The 17,976-nt window shown below is 39.6% G+C and overlaps 1 protein-coding gene and 1 long non-coding RNA gene across 2 annotated transcripts in view; both read left to right on the top strand.

Moving 5' to 3' along the window:
- The window catches only part of LOC134018344 (uncharacterized), a 223,098-nt gene that overhangs the window by 173,551 nt on the left and 31,571 nt on the right, over positions 1–17,976 (top strand). The window lies entirely within an intron of this gene.
- LOC134018340 (glutamate receptor ionotropic, kainate 1) overlaps positions 1–17,976 on the top strand; it is a 75,485-nt gene that overhangs the window by 28,093 nt on the left and 29,416 nt on the right. The window contains exons 2-7 of the mRNA XM_062458238.1: positions 12,929–13,096; positions 13,276–13,533; positions 14,160–14,341; positions 14,604–14,657; positions 15,033–15,206; positions 15,437–15,580. Coding sequence (XP_062314222.1) covers positions 12,929–13,096; positions 13,276–13,533; positions 14,160–14,341; positions 14,604–14,657; positions 15,033–15,206; positions 15,437–15,580 — 980 coding nt within the window. The remainder of the gene's footprint in view (positions 1–12,928; positions 13,097–13,275; positions 13,534–14,159; positions 14,342–14,603; positions 14,658–15,032; positions 15,207–15,436; positions 15,581–17,976) is intronic.

The raw sequence follows: 17,976 nt of genomic DNA on the forward strand, positions 1-17,976 counted from the left end.
TTTTATATCGTTAGAAAGCCTGATTAGTCACCTTTACAACGAGGTACAACTTGTAAGGATTGTGCATTTGTGGAATGAGCAACACAGCTAACCGTGTGGGTAGAGGCCCCAAAAAATGTGCCAAAATCCTCTGCAATATTCATCTGTTGGTATTCACTCTCGTTTTGAGCTTCAAGTGGGATCAGCTTGGGCATGCTGTATGTGCCAGAGTGACCAACGCAAACATGTTGGCTGACTTGCGACAAATCCTGGTTGAGGAATGGGAGGCCATCCAACAGCAGTTTGTGACCAGGCTGGTGACGAGCATGAGGAGGAGGTGCCAAGCTGTTGTGGCTGCTATGGATCTTCCACACACTACTGAGGTCCCTGACAGTGTAAAATTAATAAAGTGTAAAAATGGCCAATATGTGTCGTTTTTTTCCTTATTACTGTGTGAGAGTGCAATTATCCAATCCACCAAGCAACTCAAAACGAGAGTGAATACCAACAGAAAAATATTGCAGGGGATTTTGGCACATTTATTTGGGCCGCTACCCACACGGTTAGCTGTGTTGCTCATTCCACGAATGCACGATCCTTACAAGTTGTACCTCGTTGTAAAGGTGACTAATCAGGCTTTCCAACTATATAAATACAATACAATTGGTATTATTGAAGGGGAGGAATAATCGACCGAAATAACGTTTCCAAACTTTTTTTGAGGGGTTTATATTGGCAAAAACAAAAATAGCAGTATCTGGATTATTCATTACAAACTTACAAAAAGTAAATCAATAAAGCAATATTTAGTTGTAAAACCACGGTTTGTGAGAACTGCTTCACATCTGTGCTGCATGGAGTCGACCAACTTCTGGCACCTGTAAACGGGTATTCCAGCCCAGGATGATTTGACAACCTTCCACAGTTCCTCTGCATTTCTTGGTTTTGCCTCAGAAACAGCATGTTTGATGTCAAGTTTTCTATTGGATTAAGGTCCGGGGATTGGGCTGGCCACTCCATAACATTTATTTTGTCTAAATTAAAAAAGATTTAACAGGCTACATTGTCGACCTTAAATACCTGCAATGCCGGACAGTCGATGCGTTTGCAACGTTACTTGCATCATCAATTTCCCCGATTTCATCATCTGGCTCACTGAAGAGGGTGAAGTGGTTTACTTTACAGTCATGCCCTTAACAATAATATCATGAACTAGAGAGGGTACAATTTGTGGGGAAATTGTTGGGTGTGCTTGCTTGCGTCGGTTGCTGGTGGGTCCGTTTTCCCTTCTAGTGATATTTTCATGCATTTAGCCTACTCATATTGCATAATTCATTAAGAACACCCTTTGAAACAAGCGAACCCCCTTTGAAACAAGCTACTGTAACAACGTTGTCACTGGCAGTATTTCAGATGGAATTGCGATTCAAACAGTACCGTCTGCTAACTGAAAATATGCCCCCCAAAACGTAAATCATTTTGACATTAATTTAAGGGGACATGGCTAATTCAAAAGAAGTTTGCTAGAGGCAAGTTAGCTGCTGTTGCTAGCCACACTTCACTGATTGTTTGAAAGCGCCGGAAATGAGAACGTTTCTTTTGACATAAAGTTTAGAGTTTAGTTTATTGAAGACAGTAGCCCACAACACACTGCCAGTGGGCGAGCGGTCTGACTCTGAGGCAAACGTCAAAACAAGACGCGGTCTCACTCAAATTCCAAGTTTTACACAAATCACAAAACTATGCTGACCCGCTGGCTGTCTTCGCAATCGCCATATCTTTAAAACACTGCTCTCCCTTTTGATGTAGAATTGACCCTGGTACGAAATTAAGAAAATACTCATCCATGGATGCTGACGGGGCTGTCATGTAGCAAAGTTTTTACAGGAACCTACATTAAAATCTCACCACCTGGCTGTCTTCACATTAGTCATATTGTCATAACATTTCCCTCTTTCTGTTTTTTCGTGTAAAATTTAACTATAAAATTACAAAAATACTACTATGACGCTTTCTAGCATGGCTGCCGCCTAAAAGACTAGGCGGTCTCATGGGCGACCCGCACTCGCTCAAATTACAAAGACTTTCAAGACCTAAATCAAAAATCAGAGATGGCAGTTACACTCGAAATCGCTTTCTCAACTAATTGTTGAGAAAGCTAATTGCTAATTGCTGTATATCAGCTTGTTTAATATGCTTAAGCTTAATATGTTTAAAATAATTAGCAGCGGGCCACTAACAGTGGTGAGGTGGTACAGCGCTGTACCTCCAGCGGAACCACGCTCCATAGATCAGCGCTGTTGGTGCGCTGACCTCTGGAGCGTGCTTCCTGGGTGTACCCAAGCGCGAGCCTCCGGGATTGCCACGTCCACCCCGCGCAAAATGCTGTCAACAATGCGACCTTGAACAGAAGAGAAAAGATCATTTAATAGTAGCCTACTAATGTGTTCAGGTTATGCTAGGTAAATGGGATGAAGAACTATTCGCAATGCATGAAAAGCTTTCAGGAGTAGGCTACATGAAAATTAGTAGCTAGGTAGGCTAGCATATGCTGCCGACTCCTGTATTTTGTACAATGCAAAATATAACCATTTTATTGTATTATCAAGACAAAACGGTAATTTACAGTGATTTTAGATATTTCATAAGTAAAAAAGAAATAACCGTACCTACTCCAGATGAAGTGACACGATCCTGCCAGCAGACACGGAAGGGTCTAGGGACATTCGGTTTGTACATAGTCATGGTTCTTTCCAGACGATAAGGACGGAATGGTTCAGTTAAGGACGTGAAAAGTTTTAATGTATGCAAATATAGTTGCTGATTGGATAAAATAAATGATTGACATCTTGCTCAATCGGCTATTATAGGGGGCGTTTCACAACAAATGTATTCGTAAAAGGCCGACCAACTGTTTTGAATAAAAACAACACAGATAAGGAGGTAACTAAAATAAATTGAAAAAATGCTGGAAGTTGCATAGGCTATAGAGCTCCGGGAGTTGACGTCACGCAATCCCAGCATGCACTTGTCATCGCCATTTTGGCAGGAAAGTGGAGAGCCAAGTGGAGCGCCAGAGTGTACATAAATATATACTTACATACATATTATACATAGTTTAATTTGCTGCCTATTTCAATAAACGTTGATTCAACATGGTGGATAGCTGCTGTACGCCGGGATGCCTAAACCATCGGGGAAAAGATAAAGGGAGAGCATTTTATAGGTTTCCTAAGATCCAGAGAGAAGAACCCTATAATTCCTGACAACCACCCATGGCTTCAACAGAGGATCATTTAGTCTCTTGGAATGACTTAGCTGTAATAAATATGTAATGGAATTTTTGTAATGAAAAGTGCACTGATATAATGTACGTTAGCCAACGTTAGTAGCTAACCGTTGACGAACGTTGCTAACGCTAGCTAGCTATACAAGTTATAAAACTGACTGCATTAACATTAGCTACACATAGCAATTTGTAGCCGGTAGACTTCAAAGCTGAATATTCATCACTAATCCAGCTGATTGCGTCCATTTATATCCCTCCAGGCTTTTGTAGGCTTTCAAAGACTCTCCAGAGTAGGACGAATGAAAGTTGATAGAGTTGTAAATATCTGGATACAGAAGGTCAGGGAAGCCTTCCGTTTCACTTGTAAAGGTCGTAAAAATAGCTCCGGGAGCATTATATGGATCACTAATGTTTAATCGATTTTTTGCTCGAAGTTTTGCTTTATAGCTACCTATGTCTTTTGAATTAAAGTGCACAGTGAACTCGGACAGGTTGAAATCCGTGCTGGCGCCGTTCATTTTAGCCACTACTTTCCTGCCAAAATGGCGACGTAAACAGTAAAGTCACGTGACGTCCGGAGCTCTATGGGGCGTTTAACAGCAATTTGTTTTCTTAAAGACCAACCAACGAGAAGCCCTTTGGAAATCTTTTGACAACGCAGAAAAGGCGGTAAAATTGCAACAACAGCCTCTGCATCTGATGGAGTTTCAGAGGGCCTATTATCGACTTCTATACAAGTTGTCAACTTCCCCATTAAGTTTTTCCCTATACAGACGTTTGTGTTAAAGAATTATCTGATGTTCAATGTGCAACCATAGCCATACTTCTCCAGACAGCAAACCACAGACAGGCAAAGGTCTCACACACAGGTACACACTGGGACATATTTCAAAAGCATACGAGTAGGACTGTTGTTGTAAGACCACCTACAAAGTTCCCTTGATTAAAATCCTTTTTCCAATGTATCTAAGAAAAAAACTATTCTACATCTATCATACTCATGATTCATTCTCAGAAATGACATTTTAAAGGCCGAATTATACTACTCCGACTCCGTTACGGACAGACAGACGGACGGAGTCGGACGGACTCGTTGAATTTATAGTACTCCGAAGGCTTTGGGTGCTGAAAACAATTAACCGCCAGAAGAGTAGGTGGCGCTGCACTGCGATGCTAGCTAGGTTATCGAAAAGTCGGAGCAAATTTACAAATGAGCCGTTTCATCAATAAAATAAGCAAATTTTCAGCAACTACACTTCCCATTTCTCGTCACATTTTAATTCAGATGCTGATTTACATGTAATGTTTAGCTGAAATATGAATTGTAAAATCTTACAGCAATGGCGGTCAAAGGATTCTGTTCGTCTTGTTAGTCACGGCAACCCCGCCCCTGACACAAGCGGTTCTTAATACGGACCAATCACAGCCAAGGGGTATCCGTAAAATGACGGACGGACAGACGGATAGTCAGGAAAATCAGGAGGTGCACGTATAGCACTCCGAGGGGCTCGGAGAGGGCGTTCCAAGTCAGAGAGGGCGTTCCCTGTGTCCGTGAAAACGTAGTAGTATAAATCGTCCTTAAGTTGTATGGAAGCATCACCATGTGGTACAGGCTGGACTGGAGGAGTGAGATAAGGTAGGTCAACATTTGATAACCATTTTTCAAGTGATCTGAAACAGTTGAATGAAAAGGAAGAAATTGGGCAATCCTGTGTAAAAATGGTCCTAACCTATGAGACTCAAACTTCCCCTAAAGTTTTTCCCTTCTAGTGATATTTTCAAGCATTTAGCTTACTCATATTGCATTCATTCATTAATAAAGAACCCCCTTTGAAACAAGCTGATTCTAACGACGTTATCACCGGCAGTATTTCAGATGTAATTTCGAAAACGAGGCATGTTTTTCCCTCATCTGTCCATATCTTTTTAGTGCTGCAGACGGGAGAGCAAATGCCCGTGCAAGCTAGGCTACTCGCTAGATCGAAGGGCAGTCTGTTAGAGCTAGTAGCTACAAACTTTAACACTCTCAGAATGTCCTAGCTACTCTAAAATGGGCACTCCTAAGCAGTTTTCAGTCCTGTAGGAGACCTTCGTGAACAGATTTATAACGTTTAGGCTGTGGCATTGAAGTTCAGGTTAGTAGTCAGATAGTTTCAACTAATGAAATACTTTTGAATTAGCTCTAAAGGGAGTTCCGAACCGTTTGGCTTCCTAAACAGCTGTGGAGATGTTTTTCTTACTAGACTGTCTCTCATACAGCGTTGCAGTGAGCTACACTGGTTTGAAACCACAGGTAATGATAATTTCACCAACAAATCGTTTACTTGTAATGTAATATCATAATAAATCCTACAACGAAAAAGTCTTTGCGAGAAATGTTTATTTTAACGATTGAAAACAGATGCATCACAGATTGTTTTACCGCCCTGACCGGCTTCATTTGAGTAATGAGGGCAAGCGTAGGCTTTTTGATTATTTAAAAAACTTTTTGTTTCCTTATGCTAGATAGGGTAGTTAGGAAAGGGTTTAGCCGTTTTTATTATTTCATTATTGGGTGTGCCCTTGTACATTAGGGCACAACCTTTGTTCTCTATCATATATATTTATTATTATTATTATTATTATTGTTTCTTTTCGCACCCCTAAGCATCCGTCAATATTTGGACTACATAGAAAACGTCAGTGTCAAAAGTTTCGTTTGGTAGCGATTGAGTTGCTTGTATTTTTATTTACGTTCCGTTGCCTGGTTTAAGTTTAAATTACGTTTTTGTGGCGAAAAGTGAAGCTAACGGTGGCTAACTTGCTAGCCACAGTCACTGACGTGACGTTATACATCACTAACGTCACGAAAACGCGTGACTACCAGTAGCAGAACATTACTTTAGCTGCAACTTACTTTGTGATATGAAACACAATTGTGAAGTGTAATGTACAAGACAAGCTGATATAAGGAAGTATATTTACTTTCGGAAACAGTAGTCTACTATTTCACTGAAGCATTAGCATCATGACATTAGCCTTTGTTGCCCGGGCAACACATACTACAGCGGCCTATGATGCATCTGTTTTCAATTGTTAAAATAAACATTCCTCACAAATACATTTTCGTTGTACGATTTATTATGACATTAGATTACAAGTAAACGATTTGTTGGTGAAATTATCATTACCTGTGGTTTCAAACCAGTGTAGCTCACTGCAACGCTGTAGCCTACGCGAGACACACTAGCTACTGTAGAACAAAACATCTCCACAGCTGAAGTCAAATGGCGACAGAACATGTTCGGCACTCCCCTTACTTAAATAAAAAGTCTTTCAATAGGTGAAACTATCTGACTACTAACCTGAATTTACTTGCCACAGCCTAAACTTTGTCAATCTGTCATGAAAATAATTAATTTCAACCTAAACCGTACAACGGAACGTTAAATCGAATTCAACCAACGCAATCGCTACCAAGACGAACACAGCATATAGCTAGTATAGTACTGTAGTAGCTAGTACAATTTACTGGGGCAGCTTCTCCACACAGGACTACATCGCATTTTGCGTTGTTACTGACAATGATTGCTACCAGTGAGCTTTTTATGAATGAGCGATTTTCCACTAACTAAATGTCAAGCTTATTTAAGTTTTTGGGGGCATATTTTCAGTTACCAGATGGTACTGTTTGAATCGCGATTCCATCTGAGATAGCTACTGCCGGTAACGTCGTTGTTGGAATCATCTTCAAAGGGGGTTCTTTATTAATGAATGAATGCAATATGAGTAGGCTAAATGCCTGAAAATATCACGAAGGGAAAACTTAAAAGGACGTTTAAGTCATAGAGATTAGGTCAATTTTTACACCGGTCTGCCAAATGTATTTGTTTTGATTCAACTATGAGGCTGCTGATCACCATTCCCTCTGGCTGGGGAAATGAGAAGACAATTATTTAATTCTACACTTCACTTAGTATTTTGAGTTGTAAATGAGCAGCAAAAAAAATGTTTTTTTAAATCTATGTAATCTTTATAAATAATAAGTATGCATTTTTATATAAAATATACAGAAATATCAGTTGTAAAAATGTCATTAAAAACGGACCCCTCTGCAACCGAAGCAAGCAAGCACACCCCTACAATTTCCCCAGAAATTGTACCCTCTCTAGTTTTTGTTGCAATTTCGTCCCACATTCGTAGTTTTTTTGTTTGCAGATCAAATGTACTTTTCAGTATGTGCTTCCTTTTGCTGTATTCCAATAGAAGGACAATCTTTTCCTCCTCTGACCAATTTGGTTTTCTTGCCTTTTCTTCCATTTTTAGCTCTAGCTCTTGTGAGGTGATGTAGCCTACTAGCGATACAACTGAACAAACGCGGTCACCGTGGAAACGGTCAAATTTTACTGCTGTGAGATCACGTTCAATGTAGTAAATCCCTTAACGTTTCTCCTTAGCTAAGGAAACCATTTAAATCCCTTAGCTAAGGAGAAATGTAGCCTTAAGTGTCATAATTAAGGAAAAAACTTAAAGATGCTGTAAAGCATGATTTGCTTCTCAGTACATTATATACGTGTGAAATGAGTTGCTGAAAGCATGTGCAAAGCTCTAAAACTTTCTTGCACTGAAATGTGGAGTTAGACCTTTGAACAGTTTCTCACCCGTTTTAAGCTCAGGTTTTGTACAGGCGGGGCAAAACCCAACCTATCTACGTCACAGCCACCTATCTCCATCAGATCACAGACGGTTGCATTCTGTTACTCACCTGGTACGAGACAAAGTAATAAACACATAAAACAGTCAGAGACTGCAGGTAGGTCTGTTCTGATATCTGCAATTGATTTAGCTAGTGTTGCTGTTGTTGCTAACTTCAATAAATTTGAGGGGGCGGAGCTTCAGCTCCTTCAGGCGACACGCCCCCCCAGTCTCAAGCAGAGAAGACTGCTGATTTTCTCACGATTTCAAACCTGATTTACATAGGCCTACTTGTCTGGTTTTTTTCAAGGCCGTAGCCATGGAGTCAACATTGGGGGGGACAAATACATTTTTTAATGATAATTTCGGACAGCGTGCGTGGTTGCCTGTTGTAGCGTAGCACATTTATATTTTTATATCAATATATTGGGGGGGACATTTTGACCAGATTTGAATATTGGGGGGGATGTGACCCCCCCCAATGTATATTATGATTACGGCCTTGTTTTTTATCGTTCAAATTTGGATGGGTAGTTAACAACACATTCTTCTGTGGTGTTATTAACCTAAAACTCATTTTCAATTCTGGAGTCAGGTGGCTGAGTGGTTAGGGAATCAGGCCAGTAATCTGAAGGTTGCCAGTTCGATTCCCGGATGTGCCAAATGACGTTGTGTCTTTGGGCAAGGCACTTCACCCTACTTGCTTTGGGGTACGCTTTGGGGTACGTCCCTGTACTTACTGTAAGTCGCTCTGGATAAGAGCATCTGCTAAATGACTAAATCTACATTACATTTAGTCATTTAGCAGGCGCTCTTATCCAGAGCGAATTACAGTAAGTACTGGGACATTCCCCCGAGGCAAGTAGGGTGAAGTGCCTTGCCCAAGGACACAACGTCATTTGGCAGAGCCAGGGATCGAACCAGCAACCTTCTGATTACTAGCCTGATTCCTTAACCGCTCGGCCACCTGACTCCCTCCAAATCTAAATGTAATGTAAATGTCAATTCCATTTTACAGCATCTTTAAGGTGTTTTGTGCAACCGGTTTTCAGAAATTCCTTTCAGCTTTTATTCAAGCAGTTAATTTATGTTGTACCTAACACTGGAACAGGGGAGTACAGTGGGGAGTGCAATGGGTACAGTGGTGGTACATGTGGCTGAGCGGTTAGGGAATCGGGCTGGTAAATTGAAGGTTGCCAGTTCGATTCCTGGCCGTGCCAAATTACGTTGTGTCCTTGGGCAAGGCACTTCACCCTACTTGCCTCAGGGGGAATGTCCCTGTACTTACTATAAGTCGCTCTGGATAAGAGCGACTTATCGGCTGCTAAATGTAAATGTAGACTCAGTAGAATAGAAACTACTATAAAAGCCTGTGTTCCCTGGATTGCTGAAACACTTCCAGGACTTGTCCACATCTTTAACTGTGGGAAATCCTGTCATTGTGGCATAGAACATATTGTGGTGCCAGTCTGGACATTATTTAAGGCTGAGTAGGACTTGTACAGTACTAGTAAATACAACCATTATGCAAGCCTAAACGTTACTAGAGATACATAAAATTATTGACATGCCACATTCTAAAGTCAGTCAAGTGTAATAGAATTTTAGGATGTATGTACAATTAATGTGTTTTAAATGTGGTTCATTGATAAGAAACATGCTGGAACAACAACTTATGTGGTTTGCAGGAAGGGGAGATAATTAAGCTGAGTTTGTAGAAGGTTGAGAAGTTGTAAAGTGTTAGGAATTGTTGTGGGTTTGTTTATAGTAGGTCAGATGGTTATCTGTATTAACTATTTCTGAGGGTGATGACCCCACAAAGGACAGTTGACCATTTTGGATGACCATATTGTATTAATAACAATAAATAACTAATTGAAAGACAATTCTACACATGTCTATCTGTTTGTCAATTTGGACATCCTACCAAAAAGTCCAAAAATTTAACTTACGGTTCAAGAGGTTTTCCCAAATGTTCACATTACAAGAAAATCCATCATGGCAGACCTTATGGGTCTTTGAGGCTTTTTTGTTTGCATAGACTTATATACAGTAGACACAGCGAGCCTGCTGTTTAAAGATGGCATCCCCATTCATTTCTATAGAAAGTGCTCAGTGGCGCGGTGAGGCAAGCGAGAGCACGAAACGGACCATGCCAACTTTCCAGTTCCGGCTCGTCCAGTCTTGCGCCGAACAGTGGCTCGCCTTGCTTCTAGCTCTGAGACTCGTGCACGCTTGCAACTAGCTGTACACGTCATACTTTGCAACAACCTGTCGCGAGCGTGTGAGCTAAGGCATTGCAATAGTCAGAAAACTGCAGAATGGGGTACAAGTCTGATTAAGAATCAGATACATGATGCGGTTTTTAGTAATATAAGGCTATTTTAGATGGAACATACGTTCCACATACGACTCAGACTCACCACATTGTTGCACACGTTGTTCTTTTTAGCTTTTTTTAGTATGACTGCTTAAGTATTGTCTTGGATTAAAGAAACTGTAAACTTGAATATCTGGCTCCTTAGTTGTTCTAGCTCGGCAAAGAAAGCTAAGTTAAATAGGCCTATATATATGTTACTATTATAATGATGATGAGTGTTGCTTTACTATTACTAGCTTACTGTTATTGTTAAGGCCATCATTGTGGCGTTAACTGACATAACGTTGCATAACCATAACATTATTGTGGCTATCAGACATGATTTATTCATCTTTGTCTTTGCTCCAGAAGACCATGTCTACAATCTATAATGACGCCTTAACCTAGGTCCATAGGTCAAAGAAACATGAGAACTGCTACGGGGTTGCTCAAGGAAGCTGCTTAGGTCCATTACTTTTTTCTCTTTATATGTTACCACTCGGTGACATAATCAGAGAACATAACATAGATTTCCATAGCTATGTGGATGACACACAACTATATATATCCACTGAACCCAACAATGCAACAGCTATAAATTCCATTACCAACTGCTTGTCGGCAATAAACAAATGGATGAATGATAACTTTCTTAAATTAAATGAAGACAAAACTACTACTAGTCCTACTACATGGCCCCAAATCCAAAAGAGAGATGCTAACTAAGAATCTAGGAGGTTTGACCCCCTGGCTTAAACCAGAGGTGACAAGTCTCGGTGTAATCCTGGATTCAGATTTGAATTTCAACTCTTACATTAACAAAGTGACCAAAACAGCTTTCTTTCACCTGAGGAATACAGCGAAGGTACGACCATTCATAAACCAAAATGATACAGAGAAGTTAATTTGTGCTTTTATATCCAGCCGGCTGGACTACTGTAACGCACTTTTCGCTGGTCTTCCCAAAAAACCCACTGAAAGACAACAGCTCATTCAAAATTCTGCAGCTAGATTAATAATCAAAACTAAAAGGAGAGAACACATTAGTCCTGTCCTAGCTACTTTACACTGGCTCCCTGTTACCTTTAGAATTGACTTTAAGGTCCTTTTCCTCACATACAAAGCTCTAAACGGACAAGGACCTAGCTACATTGCTAACGCTCTTATAAACTACACACCAGCTAGAACACTGCGATCATCAAATGCAGGCCTATTAGAGGTCACCAGAAGCAGTCATAAGAAGATTGGTGATGCGGCCTTTGTCAATTACACCCAAAAACTATGGAACAAATTACCCATAAATATTATGGAAGCAAACACGCTAAACATTTTCAAAAGACATCTTAAAATCTATCCTTTTACCAAAGCATTTAACAAATTTTATCTGAGAAGGGTTTTACTACTTTTATTTATTTACTTATTATAGTTTTTTTTATAATTTTTTATTACTGTTTTTGTATTCGAGAGAACGCAGATAGATTGTGGCCAGTCTGATTTGTTATATGTTTTGGAAACTGGAAAGGCAGCTCGAGTCCAAGACGGATTCGAGAGACCGCAGATAGAGTGCGGCTAGTCTGGGTTGTTATATGTTTTGGAAACTGCAAAGGCAGCTCGGGTCTAAGACACATTCGGGAGGCCGCAGATAGATTGCGGCTAGTCTGGGTTGTTATGTTTTGGAAACTGCAAAGACAGCTCGAGTCTAAGACGGACTCGAGACAACACAATGACTGCGGCTTATATGTGCTTTGGATTCCCGCAAAGACTGCGGCTTGTATTTGTTTTGTTACATTTTAATTTTGTATTTTTTTATTTTTATAATCATAACATTATCACTTGTATTATTGTTTTTATTATTATTGTTTATTGTTTTTATTGATTTTATGTAAAGCACATTGAGCTGCAATTATTGTATGAAATGTGCTATATAAATAAAGTCTTATTATTATTATTAACATGCCACGATATCACTAATTATATCAGGCTATAATTACGTTTGTCATGCCATGAACATGGCATGGCTACAGCAGGGCAGGCAACTGTAGATTATCAAGCCCTTTCTCCTTGTGCTCATTCAGCTCAGGTAAATCAGCGATCGGCTAATGTTCCCTTTTGTGCTCGTGCCCTGTTCAGAATCAAAAAAGGTTTTATTCGCCATGAAAGTTTGCACAGACAAGGAATTTACTTTGGCAGGAAGGTGCATACATTAAACATATAGGAATCCTAAAACTTAAATATGTGGTCGAACTATACTAAAGGTACAAGTATACCTAATACTAGTAAAAAATCTAAAATACAATATAAAGTAGCCAAATAATTTACAATATAAAAATACAAAAACGTGTACCCGCGAACACAGTTCCGTGCAATCTTGACTTAAGCAAATAAATGGGGTGCTAGTTTACCCATTTCGGATTGGTTTCAAATTTAGCAAAAATCTGGAACATTAACTGATAGACAAGGATTACAACAGAAAGCCTGGTTGATGTTCCAAATCATTGAGTAAATATTCTTATTAAAAAAAGTTGTATTCAATATGAAAGTTCAGATTGTTTTTATTTATATAATATATATTTATTTATTTTACAACAAAACGGTTATGTCTTTCTCTACCTTTCTTTCTGTCACAGGGGGTATATTTGAGACCTTGGAGAATGAACCCATTAGTGTTGAAGAATTGGCCTTCAAATTTGCTGTTACCAACATTAACAGAAACCGGACCTTAATGCCAAACACCACCTTGACCTATGACATTCAGCGAATAAACCTTTTTGACAGTTTTGAGGCTTCTAGGAGAGGTAAAATTTGAATATTTTCCTATTCACTCTTTCTATTTGTATATAAATGTACTTATAAAAGTGAGAGGCATTTATTCTAGGTTTTGGATGCCTCTGTGGTTTTCATACTGAAACATGTCATATGACCTTTCCTTTACACCTGTCCCTTTTGCATATTCATCACCTTTTCTGCTTTCAAGCCTGTGACCAGCTGGCACTAGGTGTGGGAGCTGTCTTTGGGCCCTCTCACAGCTCTTCAGTCAGTGCAGTCCAGTCCATCTGTAACGCTCTGGAGGTGCCTCACATCCAGACCCGCTGGAAACACCCTTCTGTGGATAACAAAGACAGCTTCTACATCAACCTATACCCTGAATATGCCTCCATCAGCAGAGCTGTGCTTGATATTGTGCAGTATTATAAGTGGAAGACAGTCACTGTTGTGTACGAAGACGCTACTGGTTAGTGAACAGACATGTAGACCTGTATAGAGTATCTGACTACTTGATATTTCTAATGATTTGTGAGTGTGTTTCCGAATTGGCATTATAGATACCTTCATTGTATATGTTTGCTTCAGTCAAGAATCAAACATAGATTTTCTCAGACAAGAGCGCTGGCATTTGCAACAAAAAAATGTAAGCATTTAAAAAAAGCTATGGGAGTTCAACACATGTACTTCCTCATTATTCATGTGAAGGTATGTATTCATTTTCTAATGTGATTTTTGGCATAACCTTTCTTTCATGCTCATCTCCTCAATTTGACTCAGAGAACATCCTACATTGATTGATTGATTTACCTTAACATTAGATCCCCACTAAAATGTATTTATGACGTATTAGCAAAAAAATACGGAATCTCCTAAAAATCAATTTGTTTATCGAATATTTGGAAATCAAAATGCCAGTATCATAACAGACACAAGATCATTTGCTTTAACAAGTAAACGGATATACTGTACTGGCCTTTCTGACAGTTTTCGGGGGAGTTGCACTACTACTACGTCGATAATATTTGGCTTGTAGTTCAGAGTCTTGTTTACTTTTAATCTAGATACACAAAATGTTATTTGTATTTCTAAAAGGGTTGATCCGTTTGCAAGAGTTGATAAAGGCTCCATCCAGATACAGCATAAAAATCAAGATTCGCCAACTTCCCAGTGGAAGTAAAGATGCACGTCCACTGTTAAAAGAGATGAAGAAGGGGAAGGAATTCTATGTCATTTTTGATTGCTCCTACCAGACATCAGCAGATGTCCTAAAGCAGGTGAGTAATGTTTCTATCCCTGTAGAACAATTTAATTAAATTCCAGAGCTTCTTCCCACCCAGAAAGGTTATAGCAGTCATTAATTGGAAGTTGGAAGATGCATCTGTTTGGGTAGATGTACTGAACTGCACACAATACAAAAAAGGTTGAAAAAGAAGTGTAATAATGGAAGTTATATAGTGAGTGAGTTTTGATACAGACCACATTTAATTGCTTTTGAATTAAGCAAATCATTCCAGTCAGTTGGATCTCTTCCTGCAGATTTTGTCCATGGGCATGATGACTGAATACTACCACTTCTTCTTCACCACACTGGTAAGCATCAACATTTGGCATTCAATAAGACTCTTATAGTTAGCAATTTGTTTATACAGTGATCCATAAATAAGTCACTGTGTGATTTTGTTCTGTAAGCATGGTATACAGTTTTTATTTATTTATTTATTGATAAATGGCATGATATTGTTCTTCCATGGTCATGTTAAGTCAAATTTCAGGGGTCTCCAACTGTGCTCCTTGAAAACTACCTAACTGTAGTTTTTGCTCCGGTTCTATTCTAGTACACATCACTCAAGGTAGTTACAACTAGGGTTGGAGCAAAAAGAACTACAGGAAGGTGGCTTTCCAAGAACAGGGTTTGAGATCCTTGTTTTAGTGTTTGTTCTGAAGGTTTGGTTTGTGCCTCTTAAGGACTTGTTTGCCCTGGACCTGGAGCCTTACCGTTACAGTGGTGTGAACATGACAGGGTTCCGCCTTCTCAACATAGACAATTCCCAGGTGGCCTCTGTGGTAGAGAGGTGGTCTATGGAGCGCATGCAGGCCCCACCAAAACCTGAGACTGGCATGATGGAGGGCATGATGACAGTATGTTAGCCTTCACTGCACCATCTACTTTTACAACTCAAGTTAAATTGTAAACTTTGTTATCCACACAGACTCAACAACAATTTGTAGTTTTGTTGCGGGACTGAGCCATTCATCAGTCTATTTGTAGATAACTGTATAGGGATACTGTTGCACTGCCACATCTGAAGTATTGATTTGCATAGGTAGTTTCACTGTGAGTTGTTCTGATGTGTGTGTGTTCCCCCCAGACAGAGGCAGCTCTGATGTATGACGCTGTCTACATGGTTGCAGCAGCGTCCCAGCGCTCTTCACAAATCACTGTCAGCTCCCTTCAGTGCCACAGGCACAAACCATGGCGCTTTGGATTACGCTTCATGAACATGTTCAAAGATGTACGTTTTCAAGTTTATGAATGTATATTCTTTCCCTGTGTCTCATCTCCCTGTCACAGCTGACTGCCTATATTTAACAGTATTGATTAGAGCATGCAGTAACACGTTCCAGAAGATACATCTCATGAAGGAGTGATGCTTTTTTCTAAAGATTTGAATTCTAAATTAATGTTCAGTTCAATAAATGTACTTGTACAGACAGTGACTGATGTAATTCTGTCATCTGTGCTGCAAACACAGATGGTCATGTCGCTGCTGTGGAAAGTCTCAAGACAAGTTCATGTTGAGGGTTCTCTGGAAGAATTCCAGTGACCCCCTCTGTGTCCCCTACGTTTTATTAAACTAGTGCAGTTCCCATGAAGCCTGTGCCTTTGATGCAGCCGGTGATTAAGAACTATAGTTTATTTGGTGGTAATTTAATTAGACTTGTTTGTCCACATGGGTTTCAAAGTTTCAAAGTTTGATTAATAAATAATTAACAGGCAACTAAGCTAAAAAACATAAATTAATAGCTAAAATCTAAACAAAACCAGAGCATATCAAACCAGCAGAATAGATAAAAGGTATGGGTCAGTTACATATATATATATATAGGACAGATCAGTCACTGAGGCAGGGAGTTCATGATTCTTACAGCCTCCGGAAAAAAGCTGCATTTGAGCCTTGTTGTTATTTACCATTTTATTATTATTGTAATCAGTATTTAGGATTCCTCCGTCAGGAGGACACCTATTGTAATTGTTAGGTTATTATAATAATATCTCAAACTCATGGGTAAAAGGTTTTGAAATTTGGCACATTGATACAACATGCCACAACTAACATCCACGCCAAGAATGGCCCAGATCAGATCACACAGGCCACGCCCAAATGTCAGTTTTTCAAAGTGATGGCATTTCCACCTCATTGCTCCAATTATTCTGAAACTTTGTGTACATGCCTCATTTTTCATGAGGAACAAAAAAGCCTCAAGGACCCATAAGGTCCGCCATGAAGGATTTTCCTGTACAGTGACAATTTGGGAAAACCTTGAGAATTATTCTTCTCTTGAACCAAAGGTCCAATTGACTTGAAATTTCTTACAGATGTGTAGAATTGATGTTTTTTCAAAACATTATTTGGGAAAAATGAATCAAATACAACATGGCTGAAAAGGGTGTATTTATGTAAATGTACACATTGCCTCAATATGTTTGTGTCACTAAATCAAATGTCATTTTGAATGACAAACCTAATAGGCTTTAGGATGACACCCCCCTGAAGTTCAGTGCAAAATTCAAGGCCGTATCCATGGAGTCAATATTGGGGAGGGCGAAATCTGCTGGGGAGTCTGAGGGTCCCCCCCTGAGAACTTTTTACGTTAAGTTATGAATATGATTAATTTTTTTTATGATAATTTCAGACAGCATGCGTGGTTGCCTGTCGTAAAACTAAACAAAAAACTTTCATAACATGCAGGTGCCTGTGGTTCCGTTCAGGGGCGTTGTAAGACATAAAGCTCCACTGGGGCACAGGCCCCTATTTATATCCGTTTTTATTCTTCCAAGCTTGCTGCGCACAATGCACTTTTCGGCTATAGAAACTCCTCTTGCTTAACCCACTATACAACAGTTCAGGGACACAAGTTTTATATCAGCTTTGGCAGGGACATCAATATGTAATAAGAGCGCCCACATTATTTTTGCATTCATTTGAGCACAAGTACTGTTTTTTTGAGCTTCATGTAATATTGTTTTTATGTTTTAGTCAAAATAAGGTGATCGGTAGGCCTATCATTCAAAAACTTTCTTTAGTTTTGTAATGTTTTCATAGCCTACCTCAACTGTGACTTGTGTGCCAAGTCCGACACCTGGGGCCTCATGTATAAACGTTGCGTACGCACAAAAAGCTTGCGTACGCTGGTTTTCACGCACACTTTGTGATGTATAAAGATTTACTTGACGTGAGAATGTGCGGGCCGTCACGGAAAGTTTTGAGCAGACGTGAGAATGTGCGGACCGTCCGCACAGTCTTGTCTGGCTCTGTAACGTGGCAAATTCTAACTGAAAAGTGCCGAAACTCACCAAACATTACAAATTAAAGTTTCCACTACTACGTTTATGACGTTGACTATTCAAAAAACATAAAAATAAAGTTTGATCATTAATGTGGAAGATCACATCAAAATGCCAAAACGGGAAATGCTATACAGCCTTCTGTTTAATCCGCCACCACTTAATAACTTCTGTTAAACTTGAGGGTGTCAAATGAACGACAAAATCACTCAGGAAATGCATGTCACGCTAACCCTATAGCTGCCATGCTGTTACGATGTGCCACCACTCGTTTATTCATTTAAAGTTTTACATCGGACCATTTCTTTTTAATTTCTGCCATGGTCATGTTCTCTGAACCCA

This window comes from Osmerus eperlanus, chromosome 4 (assembly GCF_963692335.1).
Source record: "Osmerus eperlanus chromosome 4, fOsmEpe2.1, whole genome shotgun sequence".
NCBI lineage: Eukaryota > Metazoa > Chordata > Actinopteri > Osmeriformes > Osmeridae > Osmerus > Osmerus eperlanus.